General features: G+C 43.6%; 1 protein-coding gene across 2 annotated transcripts in view; it reads left to right on the top strand.

The window, feature by feature from the left end:
• Positions 1–25,032, top strand: part of ESRRB (estrogen related receptor beta) — a 144,024-nt gene that overhangs the window by 27,320 nt on the left and 91,672 nt on the right. Inside the window, exon 1 of one of the 2 annotated variants that reach the window (XM_039552572.1) lies at positions 21,058–21,252. The exons of the other annotated variant lie outside the window; for it this stretch is intronic. Within the exon in view, the coding sequence (XP_039408506.1) occupies positions 21,203–21,252 (50 nt within the window). The 5' untranslated portion in view covers positions 21,058–21,202. Of the gene's footprint in view, positions 1–21,057; positions 21,253–25,032 lie in introns of those variants that run through there. 2 annotated transcript variants of the gene reach the window in all.

Below are 25,032 nucleotides of genomic sequence, written 5' to 3'. Positions count from 1 at the left end.
ATAATGCTGCTATAGCATTATCCATTGGGAGGGAAGGATGTACCTAACACCTGACCAGGTCCTAGCCCTCTTTTCGTGATTGTGAGATGTTAAGACATGTATGTCCAGCTGATGCAGGCTTGAGATGCGTGCAGGAGCCGATATCAAGTAAGCACTAGCATCTATAAGGTACCAGGATAGCTTACAAAGGAGTGCAAATGCTCCGCATTCCTTCGAAGGCCTGCCATTCAAATGCTAACCATGGAAAGTCTTTAAAAGAGATGGCAGCAGCACTCTTTCTTGCTTAACCAACTCCTAAATTTTTTGTCTTCGTTTCCATTTCCACATACAGCAAACAGACGAGTAGCACCATCTTTTTTTTTACTCGTGCATCCAGTAGAGTTTCATTTCAGTTGTTCATACCACTGCTAAGCTTTAATCATTGCTACAAACAATTTCTAACCCTCTGATTTGTTTGTGGAAATTCCTATCCAAACCAGCAATTTTTATTTTCTAAAGACAAAGTCCTGAATTATGCCTTCGTTTCATTTAAAAACAAAACAAGAAGATTCCTCTTTGCTAAGCTCTAAATCAGCCAGTGTCAGTAAGTGGGGCCACCAAACAGGAATGGAAAGACAGGGCAAGTGGGGGCTGGGCAGAAAGGAGAGTAGGGGAAGCAAGTAGTTAAAAGCAGTTGACAAACAAGAAGCTAAGACTGTGGAGTGTGGGGGAATAGTGTTTGGAAGGGTGAGATGAGGGCAAAGGAAACGGTTAGCGTGGGAAGGCAGAGACAGTGAAGAGACAAAAGTGGGCTGGGGTGATCTGGAGAGGAGAGAGGCATGACTTGGATTGAATAGTTGGAAGAGCCTCTGAATCATTTCTCAGCTTTCACCAGTGTCTGAAATTCACTCAGTGTTTCATGCTCCTCATGACAATTTTCACAAAGGAGGATGGGCTACCTTTGCAGCCCGTTTACTGCCTTGGTTGTAGTGGCCCATGTGATGGATTCATCCCTTCTGATAATCCACGAAAGGGTCATTGTAATGCTTCATGATGGAATTTGCTGTAAAAGTAACAACAAACTCTAAAAATGGCATGTCAAATGGTACTAATGCAAAAACTGGAAGATGGAGAAAGACCAGCTATCCTCTTCAAGCACTTCTGTCTACCTGACTGTGAGTCTTGTACAGCTCATGTTCTAGCTACGTCCCTGTGTGCTGTTTCCTTCACAGGACCCCTGCCTCATTCACTGCATGTGATGGACCTGCTCTGAGGTAAATCAGAGTTGCACAGTGAAAGAGACCATCTGTAGGACCCCTGCCTCATTTGTCAGGTGTGTACTGAGTGAGACAAAGGACTGCAGGAAAGAAAGAGAAGCTTTTATAGCTGAGGCAGTGAAATTCTGACCTGCCAGTTGACTTCTTTTCTGTATGTGACCATTGCTATATGATAGTTTTCAGGTTTTTTTGAAGCAGCTGCTATGCCAGTGGTTGTTTAATTGTGTGTTCCTTATTTTATAGGGGACCTTTTTGGACCCAAAGGGCCTACTTTACAGAAACACTGAGTGCTTACAGCTGCAAATTAAGTGAATGAGAATCCACTGAACCAAAGCTATAGAAGCACAGATCAGTCAGGCCATTCATGTCTCAGAGTAGGCACCCAGAATTAGCAAATATGTTTTAACACCATCTTCAGTCATTCATCCATAAAATGGGAATAAAAATACCTTCTTCTCTCATAGAGGTATGTGGAAATAAATGATCTTGGGGTACTGAAGCTCTTGGACAGTGTAATGACAAGCCCATAGAAAAACACATAAGGAAATGAACAAATCTCTAGAGCCAGGTTTGAATAATGTGCAGTAAATAAGGCCTGGGGCCACACAGTGAACAATGAGCAGAAACCAGCATCTCAAGCAGTTGCTCATTACATAGGAAAAATCCCTTCTGAGTGCAGTCTGAGATGGGTTACTCTGAAAAAAATATGATCCTGTAATTATGGACTCTAAAATAATGCATACCGACATGAGGGTTAAGAGTATTTTTCAGAAGTAAACACAATTGTGGTATTTCCTAACTCTTGACTTCACTTGTATTCTGCTCTATTTAACATGCAGTTTTTGTCTTTGTTTCATGAGTCCTGTCAAGTTTTGCAGATTTATAAGCTTAGGATGGTTTTGTCCCAGCCTCTCCATTTGGATTAAGTGCTGCCATTTCATGTAGTTGCAGATCAACTAAATGCAGTAGTCAAAACCTGCTCATTTATGTATTATGTATTCTATATGTTGTAATCTCCACTGAGGTGCAGATTTGTGTGAGTGAGAAAGGCAGATCTGACCCTGCCTGTAATTTGCCATCATGAGCAAAACTGACAGATGCTCTTGTTCTTAACAGTGAAGGAATTTTGGATATTTGAGAACTAACAGCCTGCTAACAGTAATTAAAACAATAAACCCTCCAGCAGCAATATGCAATAGGACAGTGTCACTAGGGCTATGAAATTTCTTCAGAAGTCTTTGCTGAAACGTATGTAGGAAGAATGGCAAAGCTTAAGGCCTTACTGAAAGTATGCAGAAATATAACATTAAAAGTACATAATTTTAAATAACCACACTTTTGATGTCTACTTTTGTGCTTGTTTAGGAGCAAATGTAAGAGGGACACGTAGTGATAAGACAAGGGGGAATGGTTTCAAACTGAAAGAGGGTAGGTTTACAGCAGATTTTAGGAAGAAATTCTTTACTGTGAGGGTGGTGAGGCACTGGAACAGGTTGCCAAGAGAAGTTGTGGCTGCCTCATCTTTGAAAGTGTTCGAGGCCCGATTGGATGGGGCTTTGAGCAACCTGGTCTAATGGAAAGTGTCCCTGCCCATGAGAGGGGCTTGGAATTAGGTGAACTTCAAAGTCCTTTACAACCCAAACTGTTCTTTGATTCTATGAAGTATGTAGTGACTATAATAGTAATGCAGAAGTGTTAAACTCTATCAAGTTGAGAAGTAGAAGGCTAATGGTGTTGGGATGATCAGTGTACAAACTTAATGCTGATTAACCTTTCCATGGCATGTCTGATATTTGCTATAATTTGAGGAGAGAATGTTATGAATATTACAGGAAGTAGACCTGTGTCATGTATCCCTGACACCTTGTTTGCAGGAATTAGAGTTGTCTATTGCAGATGTCTAAGACGTCTTAGAAATGTGCCATAAAATCTTTTTTTCTCATATTTTCCCCCTTCCCCCCCCCTTATTAACTCTCTCAAATACTAGAAGAAGAATTCGTTGGCCTGTTTAGGCTGTAGAATGTGATGCTTCTCTCAAGGCTGACTAGTATTACTATTGCCAAGTTGATGACTTGGAAAGCACTGGTTCTCACATGTGCTGCCGAAAATGGTTCATTCAGGAAATTAAGTAAGCCAAACCTATCAAACATATGTTAACCTGTGTAAGAGACTGAATGAGTGTCCTTTACAGTGGCTTAACTGCTCAGTTTTAACAGTTTCATCAGATAAATGTATTGTGTGGTTTAAAGAGGACATAAGAAAGTGATGCCAGGGCACCCACGTGGAGGAACTCTCAAAAAAATCCCCTTAGGCAGGGTCTGGCATTAGTGGCAAAAGGAAAGGAAAGGACAATTAAAAAATATAACAATCTGTTCTTGTAAGGGTCAGAAAGCAAGAGACAGCACATGTGCTGGGTGGGAGCCATCAGTGAGAGCTGGTTTCCCCATGGGATATACAAACCTGGACTATCAAAGTAAGCTGGGGCTAGGACAAACAGATGTTATGCCAGACACGTCAGCAGAGCTAGTCTGTTTTGCATAGGTGTCTGATCTTACTTGGCATGCTTTAAGCTCTCTTCTGAATCTCAGGGTGGAATAAAACCATTATGATTTCATCTTAACTGCACTGTTCTCAACATATGATACAACTCTTGGGTATTACTTCTAACCTATGCAGGCAGGAAGCTGAGGCACAGGGTGGTGTGCTGCCAGGTGAACAACTCCTTAGTGTACAACCACAGACACACGCCTCTGCTTCCCTTCAGTGAGAGAAGGAAGGGAGGCTGTGGGCCACTGAATTACCAAAGTGAACAGTCTTTCCCTACAGGTGTCTTATTGATAGAGTTAGGTAGTGTTAGTGCCCCCAAACTGATGTTTCAAAACACCATCCTGAAGCATCCCTGCACAACAGGCACTCTGCTCTCTGGAAAACCAGTTTAGGACAGAGTGGGGTAAATGAACCTGAACACAAGGGCTAGTGGCCTCCACACCATTGTGGCAGTGCAGGCGTAAGGTCAGGCCTTCATTTGCAAAAACTGCATCTGACCAGAGGGTATGACCCTAACCTTGCTCAGAGGCAGGCAAGTTGGAGTCTCACTCGTACAGACCTGCCAAGCAGAAAGTGTTTATTTCCTGCTCTGGATCCATGATCCAGGAGGAATGAATAAAAGTGATTTAATCTTCAGTGTGAGGAAAATCACCTGACTGAGCAGGACACAGAGGACAAATGGGACAGGGGGCCTTAGCTTGCCTGGCCAGGAGGGATGGGAAAACAGAAGTGAGGCAAAGGATCAGAATCGCTAATTGTTATTTATTATTAATTTTCTAATTTTTCCCTTGCTTGGATTCCACGACTGCTGGAAATCAGGGCTCCTCTGGCTGTCTGGGTGTATCTGTGACATTGGCGCTGTCTTTGAGATGGGGAGCACCCTCTGGTGGTTTAAGGATAATCTGACATTTCCTGGGATTGGCACCCATCAGCCCTAAAAGACGCCAGTTAAGGGGGACAGGAGGCAATGCTGGAGTACTGACACTGTTGGGAAGGGTATTTGGGCACAAATATTCACTCCGACTTGCTAATCCAGGGATCTGATTCTTGGGAACCTTTTTGGCCCTGTGAAAAGCATTTAAGGTGTGTTCGTTCTCCCTGACCTGCTGTGGTGTAAAAGCTCACATGCCCTTCTTGCTTTCTCCCAGCGAGAGGGCAAGTAAAGCTCAATTTACTTCATTAGGTCCCAGTGGACACAAAATCCTGCCCCGGCTCTCTCCCTAGGGACTGCGGTTTCCTGCCTCAGCTCTTGCTCCTGTCTCCCAAAAGCACTAGTCTTGCACTCAGAGCTTTCCCTGGTCCATCTCTGGCTGGATTTGCTTTGCCTAGAGTGCTAAGGCCAGTACAGTACAGTCCTCTGCAGAGAGCACAGGAATTCAGCTCAGGTTTCCCTTCGCCTTCCATAAGTGGATTAACAGGCTGAAGCGATCGTCTCTGCCTGCCTGCCTCAATCTTCATTAGCTAACATGTTTCGCCAGCCGCAGTCACATCCTGGTCCAGAGAGCTGTTTGACAGGAGTGGATTCTGGCCCCAGCCTCTCACAAAGGTTGTTGCATCTTCTGAGAGGTTTTTCTTCATAGCAGGGCTCTGTGGGCTGCCCTGGATGGCAGGGACATAGGGCAGGAGTGCTGCAAGATGTACATTACTGCTCTGTGCAGGGCTCACTTTACAAGGACTAACCTGCATCCTCTGCTGGCTGCAACATCTGCACCCCCGTGTAATGCATGTGCTGGACGAGCAGCAGCAAACATTCTGAAGAAGCACCCACATGTGTTTTATTTTTCTTTTCCTCTCATGTTTCCCAGGCAAGGGAGGATCCTGAATATATTGGGATGTCTCTGAAACTTTTGTTACCTGGCTGTCACTTCTGGATGCCTTTTCTTGCATGCTTCTAGACAGTCAATTTGCATGCAGTATTTCCTAACAGGCTGTGTGCAAGTAAGAGACCTTACCTCCTCAGCCACTTCTCCTTGTTGCTTTGTAGTAGTCATTAATGGGTGTAGCACCCTTGCACAGGCAGTTATTTATTCCACCAGTGCTGTTGTTTCCTCAGTTCAGAAAAGACTATTTCTACACAAGTAAGATGTACACTTTAAATTGCATCGATTTTGTAACAATCCTTTTAAACTACTGAAAATCCAAATTGTGAATGCTCTCCTGCCAGTTTGAGGATGCTTCATTTTTGCTCATTAGTTGTCTAAACAGATTAAGTTTCAATAGTAATGAGTGCCTCTTGCACCTGCTTAAGTTAATCTATTTCAAATTGGACCTTGAATTATACTGTGGTAACATTCTCATGCAAAGAAAGCCTGCAAGGAGAGGAGGTGAACACTGGGCATCACTAATACCATCATGGGCTGCCTGCACCCAGCAGCAGGGAGGCAAATGTTCTTATTTTGGTTTTGTAACCTGACCATTGTGGCAGGGGAAGTTGGTGTGCCACACTCTGAATGCAAGGTCAAGTGGCCAGGAACAGAATCAAAATGGATTTTTTTTCCTTTTAGCAAGTTGGAAGGGAAATAAAAAAGGCAAATGAGCATGAGTGGGCAAAGGATACTACATACTCTGCAGGATTTTAGAACCTAAAGTTGTATTTAGCAAAGTAAGAGATAAATTGAATTCCCCAAACAATGTATGTTAAAGCACACAAATGAATAACCCCAGCACTTATGGACTAGCAGCGTATTTGGTTTGGCCCTGTAAAGCCACAAGTCAATGGTCAAAGCAGAACAGCTCCCCGAAGATCCCTGGCTTGCTGGTTCTAGCTCCCTGGGGGATGCTGCCATCTCTGGAGCAGTCCCCTCTCAGGGCTGTGTAGCTGTCAGTGCTTAATGATGCACTTCCCAGAGTGGGAGACAAAGGTTACACAACTCTAAAAACGTAATCTGTCTCTGAATGGGCAGCAAAAGAATTTTCCTTTGAGAGGCCAAATAAGACCCATTTTATTGAATGGAAAATGGATCCCTTTTTTACTGCCCTTTGTTTGGAGGAATACAAACTGGGAGAACAAATTTGGTTTTATATATTTACAAGTAGCAGAAATCCCTTTATGTGTGGGGAGGAGCAGACTGGGGAGGAGGCAGGCTGAGTTAGGACTTGCTAAAACACCCTCATGGTTAGATTTTGTGCCTTTTTGATATTGAGGTTGTCTTGGATCACCGATCTTGATGAAGATGATACTCTCTTGTTCTTCAGTCCTTTCCTATTCAAAGGTTTCCCAAAGCATTTTATGCTTAATGAGTTATTTTGCTACCACAACTGCCTTTGCAGCAGCTTTAATGGTACAAAACAATGTACTGATTTGAGAGCAGAGTTAAGGAAGAACATTATTGCTGTGGAGTAATGCAAGATATACTAGCAGAGGCGGAGCAGAAATAAACTGGGATAGTTGGATGAGATGTGTCTAAAGCAGTAGTTTGCCATCTGCTCCTGCCCTTTTCATCTCAATCTCTGACATTCGATCGGTAATGAATTGCAGACAGACATGAACTGATACGGTGCAGGCTACACCACTCACATAATCTGTTCAGTCCCCATCAGTGACCCTCTTGTAACACTACTCTTCTGCAACATCTTCTAGTGAAAAATTCTGGTAGAGGTTGATAGTTTCCATGCCCTTGTACCCCTCTCTTGTCCTCTGACCAAAGCCAGAACAAGAAGATAGTTGCCAGATCTGGCTGACTGGGCAGATCTGCTTGTCTGTCTCTACAGATTTTTTTAGTTACTTATGAAGGATCAACTCTGAATACTGAAGGGTGTTCTTTTAGTGAACAACTGAGAGAAGACTATCAACTGTGATTTTAGGGAATAACTCCTCCTCATCCTTCATTTTTGGGAAACAGTAAGAAATCGCATTGAGAAAGACAGTACTGTATCTTGCAAAAGGATTCTTGATAACATATCAATAATTCTGTATTTCCATGCTGACCTTTTCAATTCACATATTTCTTCATGTTTACTCTGCTAGTCTTTCCCTCCCCTTAAGTGTAAAATATTTAGGTGAGCTGTGGATACAGACTAGACTGACGTGCTTTCTGTGCAGTTAGGATCTGGTTGCATGTAACTTCAGGGTAGCTTTCTCAGATGTGGATTGAATTGAGGATGTCTAGTGGGAGTTTCAGGTCTTGGTTTTCTCATTGGAGGTCCTTCCATCAGGCAGGTCTGTTAAATGCTTGCTGGGTCCCTAGAGACACTTGATCTGTGTTTAAAGGGAAGCAGCTGAACCACGAGAAGATAGAAATGGCTGTGTACTCAAGCACTATTGCTCTAAAGGGATCTTGCTGAAAGCTGTGCAAAGCTTGCATGGCAGTCTGGGTGCCTGGGGCTCTCCATGTGCTTCATCCCAGCAGAGATCTGTGTGATGCTCTTGCTTGCCTTTCTTGCTTTGAGAAAGATAAGTTGATGGCTCCAGGATGCTTTGAGCATGAACTGTGTTCAACTCTCCTGAGGCCCAGACCAGGAAAATCTCTGGAGGATTCCAAGCAGCACCTGCCTCCTGCTCCCCACTCCTCTTAAAGCTTCCCCAGTGGAGACATCCGCTCAGGGAGAGCAGGAAGTCCATAAATAAATAATTCCCTCTGTCTCTCCTGATCAGCCCAAGCAGCTGTGATTGCTCCTGAATGCCTAGGTTGCTTTCTTCTTAATGGCTTTTAAACCAATTTTGCCCTCATCTGATGACCCAGCTTCTCATACTAGTTTTAGAGGAACAATTTCTTCTTTTAGAGAGAAGGGTTTGGGGGATATTTATATAGTGTCAAGAGTTTTGGCTGGGTGAAATAGTACAGTAGTGCCAGTGAAGCCACAGTTCTCCGGTTCTCCCAGGCTGCCCCACATCTTATTTTGACAAATCTCTGCAGGATACCTCTGTGGGTATTGCAGATAGCACTGACCCTTGCTTGAGAGCATTGGACACATGTGATGCTCATGGACATCCTACAAACACTTAATAACTCTTACACTACTCTAAGACACTGCATTTTTGGGATGTATTTTGCTGTTGGGAGAGCTAATCACTGAGACATCTGAGTGCTTATCCTTTGCTCCACAGTGTGTAGGTAAAACTCTGGGTACATAAGTTAGGAGTGTAGGCTCTCACTTTTCAGTTCAGCTGACTTACAGCATTTCACTAATGGGCATTTGACAGCTTGATAAATATTTAGACCTTATATTGTTTCTTTTGTACTTTGTATATATGAACTGTAGTAGATTAAAGAAAAAGTGCTCCTTAAATAGCAAGTGGATAGTCAAATCTAAATGTTCTTGGTTTGTATCTGTGTCGGTTTGGACAAATTTGGAGGAAATTATCCTCTGATAGAAGGCAGGTTACAACCATCCCTCCCCCACCAGGTTCGGGAAAAAGAAATTTTCCTCGGAGGAAAGTGAAAGAGATAAAAACTATTTATTTAACAAACACACAGGAAAAGGATAATAATGCTAAATAATAAAACCTCTCGCCATGGAGAGAAACCTGGGAAGATTTCAGAGTCCTTCTGTAGATGTGATCTCTCTCCTCCTCCTCGGAGCTGGGTCATGGGCCCACCTCCGGGGCCTCGGTGGAAATTTCTCTCGATGTGTTCTGATGTTGAAACAGTCCAAAAGACAAGAACAGAAAAACTGAAGTCCTAGGAAAACAAAGTTCAACTCTCCATCTCCCTCCGGAGAAAAGGAGCCGAAAGCTGTCTGAAAAGCAAGAAGGGTGCTTCCTCCGCTCTTGCTGCTGCAGCAGGAGCAGAACGCAGAGGAGTGTGTGTCTGTGTCCTTGAACAAGCTTTGAAAAGTTCACTTGGTGTTTTTTTCTCTCCCCCCTCTTGGGCTCACTTTAAAGGCGCAGAAAGGCACAAAATTAATTTCTGGGCATAGAGCAGCAACAGGGGATACACATCATAGAGTCACCCCAAGACAGTATCCTAATGCAGCCCTTGGAGATATTTATTGCTCCTCTGATGGGTGTCATCTAGGTTTGTCTAGAGAGAAGTATCAGCGCTACCTCTACCAGCAGAACCTACCAGCCTGGCAGTAGGATATGCAAGGCATGTTCTGAACATCCTTACAGTGCTGGTCAGGTATCCCGTGGGATATGTACTAGCAGAGCCTTGTGTTGTGTTGCAGGCTGATGACTGTCATCCCTACAGTACCTTTGGAAGAAGCACTAGTCTGTCTGGGTGGAATGCAGCTGCCCTGCCTACGGTTACAATGCCAAATGGGCTGATTCAGCCCAAATGGTTGATGGGTAATGACTTATGTTTTTTGTTGGTGTTAACCATCCCCCTTGACCAGTCACTTCAATGAGTATCCTCATGAAATGAGCCTAGAAACAAAGTAGCATCTCAAGGCGGTACTGTTGTCTGGTACCTTCTATCTCATTAGCAAGGCAGGGCCCTCTGGGTGCTACATCATTGGTCGTTAGAAGGACCTCTGTATCTGAAGCAGTGACAGTCTTTCTTTCCCAATTTCCTTCTGTCCTGTTTCTGTCTAACTTCTTGGTACTCTGGAAAAGCAATGGGTTTAACAAGGAGAATTGCTGTCCCCAGACTGTAGGGCTCCCAGGACAAACCTGGTAGCAACAGCTTCTGGAAGTTATGCCTTTACTGGGTTGCTGACTGCAGTAGTTATGAAATACTACCAAATGTTGAGATGTTGAGGGGCGAGGTCTAAAAGATGAGTTGAGTACTACTGAGTTCAGCTGACTGGAAATGTTTAGTAGAAGATGGCTATGTTCAACAGAGGAGCAGAGAGGGGAGGCACTGGTAGTCTTTGATCACCACTAAAATAAAGGTGTTCAAGAGATTAGCAAAAAAAACAATACTGGATTTTCTTTCGTAAGCTATGTGGAGACCAAGGGGACCTGTTGCTAGGAGGCTGCAGCACCAAAGTCACCCTCCAACTGCGTGGGACTGAGATTTGAGTTTGCCTTAACAATGATACTGAAAAGTAATCCTTTCTACTGCTGCCATGGGAACGGTGAAGCTGGCAACACATGACTTTGAAGGATGAAGGCATTTTTGCTGAAATACAGTGACACATGTTCAAGTCTATCAGGAGAAGACTTTACTGCTGCCCACAACTTCCTCTGTGCTGGGATCTCTGAGAAATTTTAAGACTTGTAACTCATTCAATAAGATCTTTTCAAAGACATCCAGGGGCTTGTACTTCCATGTCGGGGTCCCTTCCCCCTGCCATGGAGCCCTGGGAGGGGGGCCCTGAGGGGAGGCACGGGGTTTCCCTGCCCCTGGTCAGCCTTGTTCCCCATTGGTTGGTTTGTGTTCCCCTGTGCGGGCAAGCACCCTCTGGTCCCATGATTGAGCAGTTCCTCGGCAGAGCTCCGGCCATGCGGCTGGAGAAATAAACATCTCTGAAACATCTAGCAAGAATCGGTGCATATATATTTCTTTTCCATGGCCCTCCTTGTTTGATACATCGTGTTACAGTATCCGCACATAATGGTGGCTAATGCGGGCAGGATGATCCCCGATCCCTAAGCGACTGATGTGTGAGTAAAGAAACTTTGGATTCCTCTTCTTGTTTTTGTTTTGCTATTCCATATCTAAACTATGGAGGAACTATGGAAAGACTCTTGGCTCTCAGAGCCGCATATGGACATTTATCTTAAACTCAAAAAGATTCTTGAACAACGATTTGTAAATTTTAGCTTAATTCAAGCTCAAAAGGAACTGAAACACTTCCTGGCATGGTTGTTTAAGAACTTTTTCTGTGTTTCTTGGGATTTAATTCTTACCAAAGACTTTTGGAACACTGTTTGGACACAGTTAATTTCTGAGTCAAAATATATGCCGATAGAAGAATATTTTTGTGACTATTATTTAATTACCGAGACTGTTGAGCAATGTCAGGTGTATCTTGGCGAAGGGAAGCCTGGCTCAGGGACCGTGCCACATGGACCGAGCCCTCTCCGAGCAGCAGCGAGGCAGTTCCCATGCGCAGTGGGAGCAGCGCAACCCGGCGGTGCCCGCCTGGCCCCGCGCAGGGCGTGGTGGAGCGAGCCCTGTGAACGCCCGACCAAGAGGGGCAGCATGCAGGCAGCAGCTGGCAGCGGTGGCGGTGGAGCAGAGCTGCGCCCAGCCGAAACACGCGCTGGAGCAGGGCGCGGGGGCGTCATCGCTCGGGGGCCCGGCCGAGATGTGGGTGCAGTGCCTGGAAGTGGCGACGCACAGAGAACTGAGTGGCCCGGCCTGGCCTGCGCAGCCCCGAATGCGGCCCCGGGAAGAGCGCGCAGGCACGAGCAGCTCCGGCGGCCCTGGCAGCACCAGCAGTCCTGGCAATTCCAACATGGGAGCGACCGAAAGCAAAAGAGAAAGCAAAAATGGAGCGAGACAGAAAACATCAGCCACTCAGAAAAAGGGAAAGATCACCATAGCTAAGGTTTTAGGAATAGTAAAATGGTATAATGTTAAACAAAATTATGGTTTTATAATGAGATGTGACAACCAGCAAGACATATTCATGCATAGAACTGCTATTAAAAGTAACAACCCTGAAAAATGCATCCCAAGCTTGGGAGATGGAGAAGTGGTGGAATTCAAAATTGTACAAGGTAGAAAAGGGTTACAAGCATCAGAGGTCACTGGGCCTGATGATGTTTCTGTAAAAGGCAGTATATATGCTAATAATCGTAGTCATGTTAGACAATATCTCCATTATAAGCCCCCCCTACAGTCTCTCTTTCCTAATATCACCTTTCCCTTTTACCTTATATCCTGTTACCCCCAGTGTATTCCCAATCCATTTTTTCATCCATGGTTTCCCTCACAAAACCCCTTTGCCTATTGTTTCCCCAAAAATCCCTTTCCAATGCTGAGTGGGGGATGAAAAGGGGGAGGGAAGAAATTAAACCCTCTCCTGCCTCAGTTTCCCCACAAAGCATGCTCAGAGAGTCCTGTCTCCTTTCTGTCAGCCTTAAGATGTTCCAGAGAATCTGTTTGGACATTTAAAGACTCAGGAGGGTGGCTTATTTTGTTTCAAAACTGTTCTTGTTATGTTTATCCAGTTGTTTTCAATGTTAAGTTTTAAATCTCTTTCTGTTAAAAATAAGCAGCTGAAATGTCAGGGTCCCTCCCCCCCTGCCATGTGGTCCTGGAGAGGGGCCCTGAGGGGAGGCACGGGGTTTCCCTGTCCCTCGTCAGCCTCGTTCCCCATGGGTTGTTTTGTGTTCCCCTGTGCAGGCAGAAGGACCCTCGGGTCCGGTGACTGTAGCAGTTCCTCGGCAGATCCTCAGCCATGCAGCTGGAGAAATAAACATCTCTGAAACATCTATCAGGAATTGGTCCATATATATTTCTTTTCCACAGCCCTCCTTGTTTGATACATCGTGTTACAGTATCTGCACTGTAACACTTCCACACATGAGAGAGATCGCTGTCTTTTGGAATACATAGAGCTGCACAACAGAATTAGAACTGAGCTGGTGAAATTTCTCCTTTCCTTTGCATGGAAGAGCTTTTTTTCTGGTAACCAGCATCTGTCTCTTCATGACTGGCTGCTGTCTTGACACTGTAAGTTCATATATTGTGTTGCTAAAGCAAACATGTTTATATGGTCTTGAGTTGCCCTGCCTGTGATGTTTTGTGGTATAAGCAAGGATTATTTTTCTTGTTATTTTTTTCTCTTTATTTTTTGTAAATGTGCAGCAAAAACTTCATCATTCATGATGTGTAGGCACAGTGTTTGAATGTTAATGACTTGTAGGACAGTGATTTCCTAATGCGTTTTACTTGAAGGTATCTGAATGTGATGCAGACATGTATCTCACGATGGTGCTCAAAAGTTAAAAGTATGTTAAGAAGCTTGGGATGGGATTTGTTGGCAAAGTTGTCTAATTAAATAATCTGTCACAGCAATTTTCTCTTGTCCAACAAGTGAAATAAATGTTATTCAAGTAATACATAAACTCAAGAGGGAGCTGTGAAAAAAATCTGCATTGTTCTTCAAACACTCAAGTTAGTACAGAATAAATCTTAAAAAAGGTCATGTACTTAACTGAACTGTTTGGAGATTCAGAGCAGAGGAGAGTTGAGGTTGTTGTGCTGCTGATACAGCATATCAGAGTGAAGCTGGCCCGTCATACGTAGTTCTAGCCAAAACCTGTAGTCCATTACTATTAGGAACTGGAATATTCTGAGGCTGGAGAACGTAACCAGAAGAGCAGTCCTGATCATCTGATATCTCTGCTTTTTCCAGACAGAAACTATATCAAGTTTGCTAATGTCACTTGGGACCTTCAAGTTCATCACACTGTTAAATACTTTTGTATAGATCCACTGTTGGTGAGCTCCTCTGTATTTGGCCTGGCTGACCTGGTGAAGTCAATAGTCTTCTATCAACTGTGCCCAGATGAGGACTGATGGAGGTTCCTGCAGGGAAAGGAAGGTCTTTAATCCTTGCTTTCTTCATCCCTTACACCCTGGGAAGAAAAGTCCTTTCACTGCTTTTCTTCTTTATAACTGCCTACCTCATTTTCTAAAAGAACTCTGTTGCCTACCCAGAGAACCCAGAGAAGAGGAACCTTCACACTTACCCAGTTTTTTGTCATATCATAATATTCAAACTGCAGCCACCTTATTGCTGTTGCTGGGAAATAATAATATCTTGCATGTGTTTCCATCACAGACTTGGAAACCTTCACCCTCACGGGCTAACCCTCAGCAAGCATACTTCCTTAACAGTAGTAACTCTGAAGCGTTTTGGTTCTTTAAGTCCCACTCCATTTCTGGGTTGAGACACTTGACATTATCAATGCACACACCAAAAGTGTTTTCATTTTTGACATGCAGCATAAGAGTAAGCAACTGTTATTTCTCCTGACAAGAAGATATTTCTTTCGACCAGTTCAGTGAGTAAGCTTATATTGTGAAAATTAGGGTCCTAGGGTGATTAGAATGGATGGGCTTGGAGTGCATGGGCTTGGAGAGGGAACCAGCTAATCATCTCCCCAAATCAGAGCAATGAGCAAGCACCCCCTGTTCTACTGACCATCCTCCTTGGCCTTTTGCAATACAGGACTTGAAGCTGGTGTATTTGAAGCTAGTGTTATTTTAGGAAAGCTAAAGTTGAAAAGATGCTGTTTGATTTCATGTCCCATCTGACAGGATGAACTGCCATACTAGGAAGGCCATGCTTGTGATGGAGGATTTCCAACAGCTAAGCAGAGGTAAAGATTCTTTGATTCTTTGATGCCTTGTGTTCTCTCCTTCCTCCCAGTAGCTGAGCAAATAGCCCAGCTGCTGCCCTCTGGATACCTAGGATCATGGATGGGGAAGGATTAATTTCTGCTTTGCTGCAACTGAAAGAATATAGGAAATAGCAGTTACTGTGCTAGAAATTGTGTAGCTGTGAGTGTGAATAAAGATCACTTTCCAGTCAAGGTCCTGGCCATGTTCTCCCTGACCAGACTAGCCCAGCTGAGGGTTAGTGTATTACATCACAGAAAAAAAATCACTAACAGGTCCAAATCTAGAGCTGGATCACAGCTCTTCATTGAAGTCTTCTAAGCCTACAAGATCAACCTACCTCTCTAAGTACCTATCTTTTCTGAGGATGATTTCTGTCCACTTAGTTAAACAAGTGTTAGGCAAAGACTCACTAAGGGGTAGGTTGCCAAAACATGAAAGAAAGATACACTGCTATATTTCTGGGCAAGTAGGATAGAAGTTCTTGTCAAATACCTCAGCTAACTGATGAGGCAAGAAAGAGCAGAAGACATAATCCCAGCTATATCATTTCCTCCCCTGCATCTCTATATGTTTCTTATTACAAGTTCTTCCATAATCTGGAACAAAATGTCTCTCTTCTGATTGCCTTTATTCTTTCCCAATTGGTAAAATACTCTGGCTCTTACTCTGATGCTCTGTTTTAATTTAACAAAAGTTAGATTTCCTTTGTCTTTGTGCATGTGTGTCTCTGCAGTGAGCTTTCATTTATGATGTAAGCAGGAACATGGTCTGCTCTAGAACTGAGTCCTGCTATTAGCACTGCAAAGACAAAAATGGGTATAAAACCACACAAAACAGCATTGGCCCTACACAAAAAAAACACAAAACAAAACAAAAGGTTATTAAAAGAAAGCCTTGACTTTTCATCAGCAATGTAGAGACTATGTTTGTCCTACCTCAAGGCTCATAACATCATTGTATCCAAGCACAGAACTTAAGGAAAGGTCACAGTTTTGGGACAGAGAATCCTCATTTAAAGCATGACAGTAAGGGTTAAGACACTTGTATTCAGACTCTTGTGCTACAGATCTGCTCAGACTGATCTGGGGCAAGCCACATAACCACTTTATGGTAGGATTTGGCAGTCTATAAGTTGTGAATTATAACACAATCTAACGACTAGGTAATGTTTGAAGTATATCTAAGGATATTCAGATGGGTGTTCATTGTTTGAAAAATCCCAATGTGAAAACTATTCTCTGTTTAAATAGATGTTGAGCTTCATCATTATACCTTTAGATGGAAGCTTATTGTTTGCAAGGCCAATATGATTTTTTGGGAAAAAAAATCTATTGGAGTTTGGTAGAAAAGAAGACATTGCTTTTGGTGGGGAGAACAAACTGTTGTGTTTGGGTGTAGTAAGAGAAAACAGAATAGAGCCCAAAATAAAGAAGACTGGTCTGTAAAAAGCCTACCAGGCATCAGGGACCTGTGTTCAGAGTACCTCAGTTTCTCTCTAGGGCTACTAGCCCTGCAAAGCAGAGGGATCAGGGCATGCAACACAGTGACTTGTGTGAAGTCAGGCAGTTCTATTGCCCTCAAAGGTGTGAAAGGCTTGTCTTCGGAATTCAACTCAATGACCCCTCTGTAACTTAAATGAGACAGAGGCTGGGAAAGATTTCTTGTCATCAAACTCCTCTTTTCCCAGCAGACAAGATTAAAAATTGTGTACACAAAACTGCTCTGCCCAGTTTAGGTCTCCTAATTATTATCTTTTTTGCCCTGTACAGACAGCATTTCACTCACTTGTGAAAATACAATAATAGAGCCTTCACAAAAGGGAAAAAATCCATCCCAAACTCTGAAAGTAACGAGATTTCTTCCTCTTCTGCATTTTCCTTAGTCCAAAAAAAAAAAAAAAAAGGAAGCTTATCAACAAGTGAAATCAAGTTTGTTTGGCATGATTTCCAGGTTACTCCTATATTAGAGCAAATGAAATTTCTGTCAATCAATCAGTCAACTTGCTGGAAAGTTGATCCTTATTCCATGATAAAAGTTTTTTTAAAAAGTAAAAAAATAGTTTATCAAAACCAGATTGGTCATTAAAGGCTGGGGAAAAGTCTTCAAATAAAGTCTCTATCCATTATATCTTGGAAGAGCCAGGAAAATTAGAGACATATCTCATAATTCTTTTCCATTCTTTTCCATTCTTTTCCATTCTTTTCCATTCTTTTCCATTCTTTTCCATTCTTTTCTCTTTTCTTTTCTCTTTTCTTTTCTCTTTTCTTTTCTCTTTTCTTTTCTCTTTTCTTTTCTCTTTTCTTTTCTCTTTTCTTTTCTCTTTTTTCTCTTTCTTTCTCTTTTCTTTCTCTTTTTCTTTTCTTCTCTCTTCTTCTTCTCTTTTCTCTTTTCTCTTTTCTCTTTTCTCTTTTCTCTTTTCTCTTTTCTCTTTTCTCTTTTCTCTTTTCTCTTTTCTCTTTTCTCTTTTCTCTTTTCTCTTTTCTCTTTTCTCTTTTCTCTTTTCTCTCTTCTCTCTTCTCTCTTCTTTCATTTCTTTTCTTTCCATATTGCATGTCTCAAAGAACTGATACTGCCTATCAGTCCATCAGCCTATAGTGCTCTGATTGTGATCTGTCCAAGGCTAACATTGATGGAACATTGTTGCTCTGCATTGGGACAACGTGTGTGGAGAACAGGTGACCTCAAAAGCCAGCGGCTGCCTTATGAAAGTCATCCCAAAGGGTAGCACTTACCAGAGCACCTGTGGGTAAGCTCTGTTCAGAGGCCACAGACTGAGTTGGCCAGGATGGTTTCCTGCCCCTCTTGCAGTGAGAGAGCAGCAATTCCAGGGGAGGATTTGGTCAGGGCAGCAAACAAAGGCTGTGCTCACAAACCAAGCCTAGTGCTTCTGTTGTATGTGGAGTTCTGCCTTGGGTTTACCCTAACAGAGTTCTTTTGCTTCCAGATCTACCAGCTTAATCTTTCAGTCCTTTCTAACTTCATCCTGGAATTATTTTAAAAACCACATGTATCTGAAGGATAGCCATGTTGAGATCAGTGTTTCCTTCTTTATTCTTTGAGGGAAGAGAAATTGGCTAAAGCTGTAAGAAGAGCTCAGCTGTATGTTTGCAAAGGATGAAGCCTTCTGAGGTTCCATAATCAGCTTGCAGGACTCTTGTTCTCTTTCTTAGGGAATTCAGGTTGGCAGATCAAGCCCAGCCAGCAGACTGTTCCTTTCTATCCTTCTCAGAAAGGAAGGGTCAGACCTCTGCACAGCTTACTCTCAAGGCAGTGGAAGCTCAATTTGTCCATTTGCACTGGGTCAGAAGAGATTAATATTACATTTCTGCACCACTCTGCAAATGCCCACTTCACCCAGGTAGTCCTCTGTCAGCAACAGCCCATTTCCAGAGTACAAACCCACTATTGTACTGTTTATATCAGTTAATTCAGCCCTGTGGACCTTGTGCCAGGCAATCTCATGGCTCCCTGCTTGCCTCACCTCAGCCTGGATAAAAGTTAAAGAGCAAAACTAAAACATCAGCTATTGGGAGAGCAGAACCCGCCTGCCAAGCCATTCCCACTCTGGTCTCCCATTCACTGAGAGCCTACACCAGAGCTAATCTTTGCTGTCAGGATACAGCCAGGGTGCACCTTTCTGAAGAAAATTGCTTTCTGTCAAAATCAGCTCACTGCAAACACCCTGACTGTTCTTGAACTGTAGTCCGCCCAGACCCTGACCCTGTGCGCTTCCTCCTGCCTCTCTTGCTACTGTGCAACAGGAATCTTCTTCATGGGGCAACTAAGTCACCAGTCAGTCCTCTCTGGCTTCAGATTTCTGTTGGAAACACAACGGTGCTGGTTTTGTCCTTGCCTCTACTTGGTCAGGTGTGCTCCGATGTGGTTAGTGAGATTCCTTACAATCTTGGGCCCTCCTAATGCTAATGCCTTGCTAAAGCTTTTCTCTTGTCTCTTCAACATTTAAAGCATCTTAGAGTTTCTGCTCTGATGATATATCACTTAAGTGTACAAAGGTATATGTATATGTGTTTCACTTGTATTAATTCTGCATCATGGAAAAATGTATAATATGAATTGTGCCACCTGCAACATTCAGGTAATCAGATTCTGCTGTACTCTTAAAACTGGATACATCTTCTCTCTGTCTCCATTTTTTAAACTAACCTGTTTTCTGTCCTGTCTTCATGTATACCTTTTACCATAAAAGATCTCTGTCTTGACATTCTTTAAATATAGGTGATCAGAATCAGAGAACTTGTCCTCACATGGCCTGGGGAGACATTGGGGCACACCATTAGTTTATATGCATTTGTTAGGATCTCTGGTAGAGAAGGTAGTTACACTGGCTTTGAATTTGGGCATTCCTCTTTTCTGAATATTCTCAAGTTTCTACAAATACTGATTGTATGAAAAGTTGTAGCCTAATTTATCCTGTGTTTATTGCTTATAGCTGAGCCACATTGAATTTTCTTTTACGCTGTATTACCCCGTCATCCAAAAAGCTCTAGTCTGCCCTTTGCTTCTCCTGGTGTTGTACATCGTTGCCTCAAATTACATTCTGGGTTTTATATTTAGAAATACCCTCCTAATTTCTACTTTTTAAAATTTTATTTGCCTGGCATAAGAGAACAAAGCTTTTATCCAGGTATAGTTGTATGTATTTTGTTTTAGAATGACCTCTGTTTTTCGTCTACCTGTAAAGGATATTTTTATATATTTGAGCAGCAAACATCTAAACATGAACTAGAAGCATAGGAGAGACACAAGTGAGGTTCGTGAGTGCAGTTTGAGAGTCAGAGAGTAGGTAGCAAGGGGCAAACAGACCCTTTAGTGCAGTTCTGTGTGAGTCAGGCGTTCAGTGCAAGACTCTGTGTGGTAGGCATGTGCCCGAGAGGTTCGTGTGCTTTTATGGAAAGGGACCTTCAGATAGGTGTTGGTGTGTGGCTGTAAATATGCAGTGCAATTGTGTGAGCGTGAAAACGTGTGCAGGAACTGTGAAAGCACACGGACTCTAGCAGCAGTCGGTACATATGCAGAGCTTTGAAAATGTGTCCTTCGTGAAATTAGTTGTGTGCAGCAGTTTTGATATTTGTGAAGATTTCTGAGGGTCTGTAGCTATGTTTTTTGTGCCTGGGAATATGTGCTGTTATCCTGAATGTCTGATCTCACTGACTTATTGCAGTGTGGTTTCATAAACTGCACTGAAGTGATATCTAAATTACACTGCTCTGAAACGGGATTCGGGCGCTCTTCTGCACACGTTTGTGGGAATGGATATAGGTACGGGAAAACAGATTTCCGAGTGCCGCGATTAGGCTGTGCCGCGCTGAGACGCGGGTCTGTGCATGTGCACGAAGTGCGTGTTTGTGGAGTCGTGTGTTTGCATGTAACAGTGCCTGGGACTCGCATGTTCCAGTGGCACGCTGGTGCCCTGTGCTGAGCATGTGGGCTGCTGCGCCCGCCGGCACGCCCGTGTAAATAGTCCACGGGGCACCCTTTACCTCAAGTTTTTGCACAACCCTGAACTCCGCAGCCGCTGTCCACGACTGACAGACCAGTGGGGAAGAGGGAAGGGGCGCGTGCGCTGCCGCTGCGACCGCTCCCGCGGCGGGACCGAGCCGGAGCTGCGCTCCCGTGTCACCCGTGTCACCCGCGCCGCCGGGCCAGGGGCAGCCCGGCTGCCGGCCCGCACTGAGCCCCGCGGCGCGCCGACTCCTCCGGCCCCGGACCGGGACGCCCCTTCCCGTCCCGGCGCAGCGCAGCCGTGCCGGGCCGGAGCTGCGCGTGCCGCCGGCCGCGCTGCGGTGCCGGGTCCCTCGGCCCCCCCGGGCCGTGCCCTCCCCCAGCCGCCCTCCAAGCCCAGCCCCTGCGAGGGAGCCAATAGCCGCCCTGCCGTCTCCATCCGTCTCCCGGCGTTAAAGCTACAGCGGGGCTCGGGGCGGCGAAATCCCCCGTGGCCGTGTCCTGCGCGCCGCCCGCCTCCTGCCGCCGTCAGTGTGTCCGCACGCGGGTGCGGAGCGGAGCGGCGCTGCCTCCCGTCGCCCGCCCGCCGCCCCTGCCCCGCCGCCGGGCTCGGGCCGGCTCCTCTTCCCGGCGCTCCCCGCCCTCCAGCCCGCTGCAGTTTAGTTGTTACCTTGTGTTTTTTCTTTCTTTCTTCTTTTATTTTTTCCTTTTTTTTTTTTCCTTCTAACCGGGAATGCTCAAACTGGACTGATGGACATTTCCGAGCTTTGCATCTCCGACCCGCTCGGCTACCACAACCAGTGAGTGTGCCGTGCCGGGACCGGGCGGGCCGGGGGCGGGCTGGGACCGGCGTTGCGTCCCGCTGCGGGTGGGATGGGGCAGCGACCCCGCAGTCCCGCTGCCTCCGTGCCGCAGAGCCGCCGCCGCCCGCCCCCGCGGGGCACCGCGTGTGCCGGGGTGTCTCGGAGCGGCCGGCCGCGGGCAGGGCAGGGCAGGGTGCACCTCCGCGCCGACAGGTGCGGCGGAGTCCGCGGAACAGCACTTGGCGGGGAGGGTAGGCGTGTTGGTGTGTTTCTTTCTTGCCGTGTAACTTCTCCCTCTAATGCTTCATCTCCTAGGAACAGGCAGCTAACAGTGAGTGCTGACAGTCCTTTCTGCGCAGTTTTACTTTCCGTCTGTGCTAGGATTTTTATTAGATGAATTACAAGGTGCCTATAAAGAGATGTGCATATAAAATTATATGAAGCAGATCCACTAGAGCACTGTCTTTTATTTCAAAAGTCTGCTTTTCATCTGAAATGCACTATGGAAATTCAAGTTCCCACCGACTACTGTTTTGGATAGCCTGCCCAGGGAAAGAGTGGAGTGAGTCGGAGGGCTGGCAAACAGACATCCCAAGCTGGGACTGGTGGCTCATACCTTAGCATCTGCTACTGCTCTTTGTATTCCGAAGTGGGCTGTGCCTGGTAATGCTGTGTTTAAAATCACTTTGGTGCGTTAAGGTTGGTTTGATCCTGTTGGGAAGTTAGGAAACAAGGCAAAACCTTTTCAGCATTTACATCCAGCTGACTGGAACAATTAATTTTAAATGCATTTCTCTAATAAATCGCACCCTGAGCAGACTCCCCTTTTGTGTGTTTGCATGTTAATCTGTGTGTCACCTATGCAGGTTTTGTGGTGTCATCAGAGGTGGGAATAAAGTAATTTTGCCTATTTCATTGATTTTGTCTTAAGAACACATTGTGTTTAGTAGAATTAAAATAATTAAAATCAAACAAATCATCCACAAATACCTCTATTTCCTCATTTCAGCTTTTATTTGTCTTTCTGTATCTTGTTTTCTGATAGTCCATCTGTCTTTACACTCATTTCTCTTTCCTTTAATCCCCAGCTTCCAGCAGTTTCATTAAAATGAGACTTAGTATTGTTAATAGAAATTAATAATCTAACCCATGTGATTTTCTTTTCCCCACTGGTGCTGCACTTGTGGCTGCTCCATTTTGAATTAAAAATAAACAAACATTTTCTTAAGGGAAATATATTCTGTATGCTGCTGGGAGTCTTAACATTAAGGCAAAAATAGAAGATGCATCTACCTTCGTGAAAAAAAGAAAAGAACGAAATGCTACAATGAAAAGCTAGATCTTCATCACTTACTATATTGTCTCTTAACTTTTTCCTTTTATTTTTTTTTTACTTTTGGCATTGAGAAAAGGAACTCAACATGAAAATAGTAAGAAGTAATCTGCATGTTGTGTTGCCATTCACCATTTTTACTTTTTCATGGGCTCTAAGTCAGCTCTCAAAAATGTCAAGTGCACCTTACCCATATGCACAACTCCTTGGCTGCTGAGTAGACAGATGAAGGTGGCCCTGGGGGAAGTGCCACTGAGCCCCTATGGCTTTACAGCAGACAGAGAGTGCTGCTTTTTGAGATGAGAAACTGTTGGAGAGCTCTTTGTTTAAAGAGGTGCTTGGTTCTGTGTGCCAACTGACCTTCTCTTTAACATTGTCGAGGTTTGGTAAAATAGAGAAATATAATTTAGAATATTTAAACCTCAATTTTTTCAATTTTTTTAATTTAACGGAGTGCAGAAAAGTCTAAAAAAAGTTGCTGAGAGAAGTAAGATGTGAGCAGCTTTAAAAATACAATATATATAAAGGTATATGTGCAGTGTGTCAGGTACTGATTTGATTTACATTCTGGTTTTATTAAGACTAGATTTCACATTGCATTCCTGTAGCTGAGGATGAGTTGGCCCAGTGTATATCTGTTTAACCATCTTTTTCTCCCACTGTAACACAATTACATTGTGAACATACAATGTAAATACAGGTGTCGTATTTGTGCCTGTATCCCTAACTAGCTGTGTAAGCATATTATTCTTACTGCACTGATTTACTGTTTTGACTGCTAGCTATTGAAATGATTTTAAGTTATCTTCTTTCTTTTTTTTTTTTAATGCCACTTTTAATTCTGCGGATGGCATTTTTTAAACATTAAACCTTAAATTTGGAACAAGTTTAAAAATATTGCAAACTGCTCCTTCTTGTTGAGTTGCTTGTTAAGTTATAGGAAAAAATATGGGGAAGACTAAAATATTGGAAGAGAAGTGGATGTGGTCACTCAATATATGATCCATACAGTTCCCTGGAAACTGTATTTTACCTCATAATTATTGAAACAGAGAGAGAATGAACAAGGCAAAGGAGAGGAGAGGTGACTCCTTTCACCTTGAAGTTTGATGAGATCTTAATTTTTGTAACAGTCAGACCCAAAATGAATCTGAACAAAAACTAAACAAAGGAATTCCGTGCTCCTAATTTGTTCTTCAGGTTTTGTGTTTATTTTTCTCAAGCAGTGAAAGTTCCCTTTCCATTGCCTGTGTGTACTGATCTAAGCAATTATACCAGGAACCTGTGGAAGTTCTGATTAGCAGGTTGTGTGGTTTTTCTCAGTGCAGAATCTTTCAGGGAGGGTAAGAAAATGCTTCTTCCTAATTTTGACCTCCTGTGCATGTATTCTAAGGCCATGTATGCATTTATTTTCTTACACAGAAATCCGCTCTTTAGCAACCGCTTACTACATTTTGGTACTGACCTCTGGGAGAATTGTTCCTGGGGTAGGCGATGCAGCTCCAAGGAAGAAGCTTTTGTATGAATTGGAATTTGTTTAAAGCATTTTGGAATTGGGAAATTAACAAAGGCAATGATTTGTACCTGCAGTTTGTCTCTCAGGTGAGGGCATATGGTGAGAATACATTAGTTAAACTGTACTGACAGTGTCTGTCTGCGGTACAGCAGGAAGGAATGCGTGTGCAGACACCACAGATGTACACTCTGCCATATAAAATATGTCACTGTAGTCACACACAAGCACACGTGTGCATCTGTAAATATTTGTTTGTGCATATGTATGTGCATATGTATGGTCATATGGAGCATTGGTGTTGTATCTCTCTCATACGCAAACCTAAGGCTCTTTCAGAGGAGAGTAGAATACAGCATTTTTACTTTTCCATATTAACTTCCAAATATCAGAGAATTTGTTTTCTGCCTCATTATAGGCAGAAAACTGCCATTTCTGCCACTAGAAATGTTGATAGCACTACAAAATTGCCATTTCTGTTTCTAGTTAATGTTCTACATGACAGACAGAAACTGACCAAGGATCCATTATGAAGGTAAAATAAAAATCATTGGCAAATGAGAGCATCCTGCCAGATGATAGGTCTCTTACACTGTTTCCTCTGATGTACAAGAAAGGCATGTGAGTCACTGACGTAAAAAAAATAAAAAATATTTTATGAACAGAAGGAAAAAGTTGAAAGGAATAAATTACATATTTGATAGAGAGATGGAAAGGTATAGTGTTGGAATTTTAAGGCAATGAAGGAGCAAATTCCAGATCTTGCGGCAGAGAATTAACAAAGTTGCTGTCACTGACTCTAATGCGCAGACTGAAGTAATGTGACTTGATTTCAGAGGTTACTGGAAATCTCAATATTCTGTGAATGGGAGGAAATCTGAGTCAGAGAATCTGAATGCAACTGTCTGCTCTGAATATATCTCAGAGGCTG

The sequence above is a fragment of the Corvus cornix genome, chromosome 5 (assembly GCF_000738735.6).
Source record: "Corvus cornix cornix isolate S_Up_H32 chromosome 5, ASM73873v5, whole genome shotgun sequence".
NCBI lineage: Eukaryota > Metazoa > Chordata > Aves > Passeriformes > Corvidae > Corvus > Corvus cornix.
This window is presented reverse-complemented; position numbering and strand designations above follow the sequence as displayed.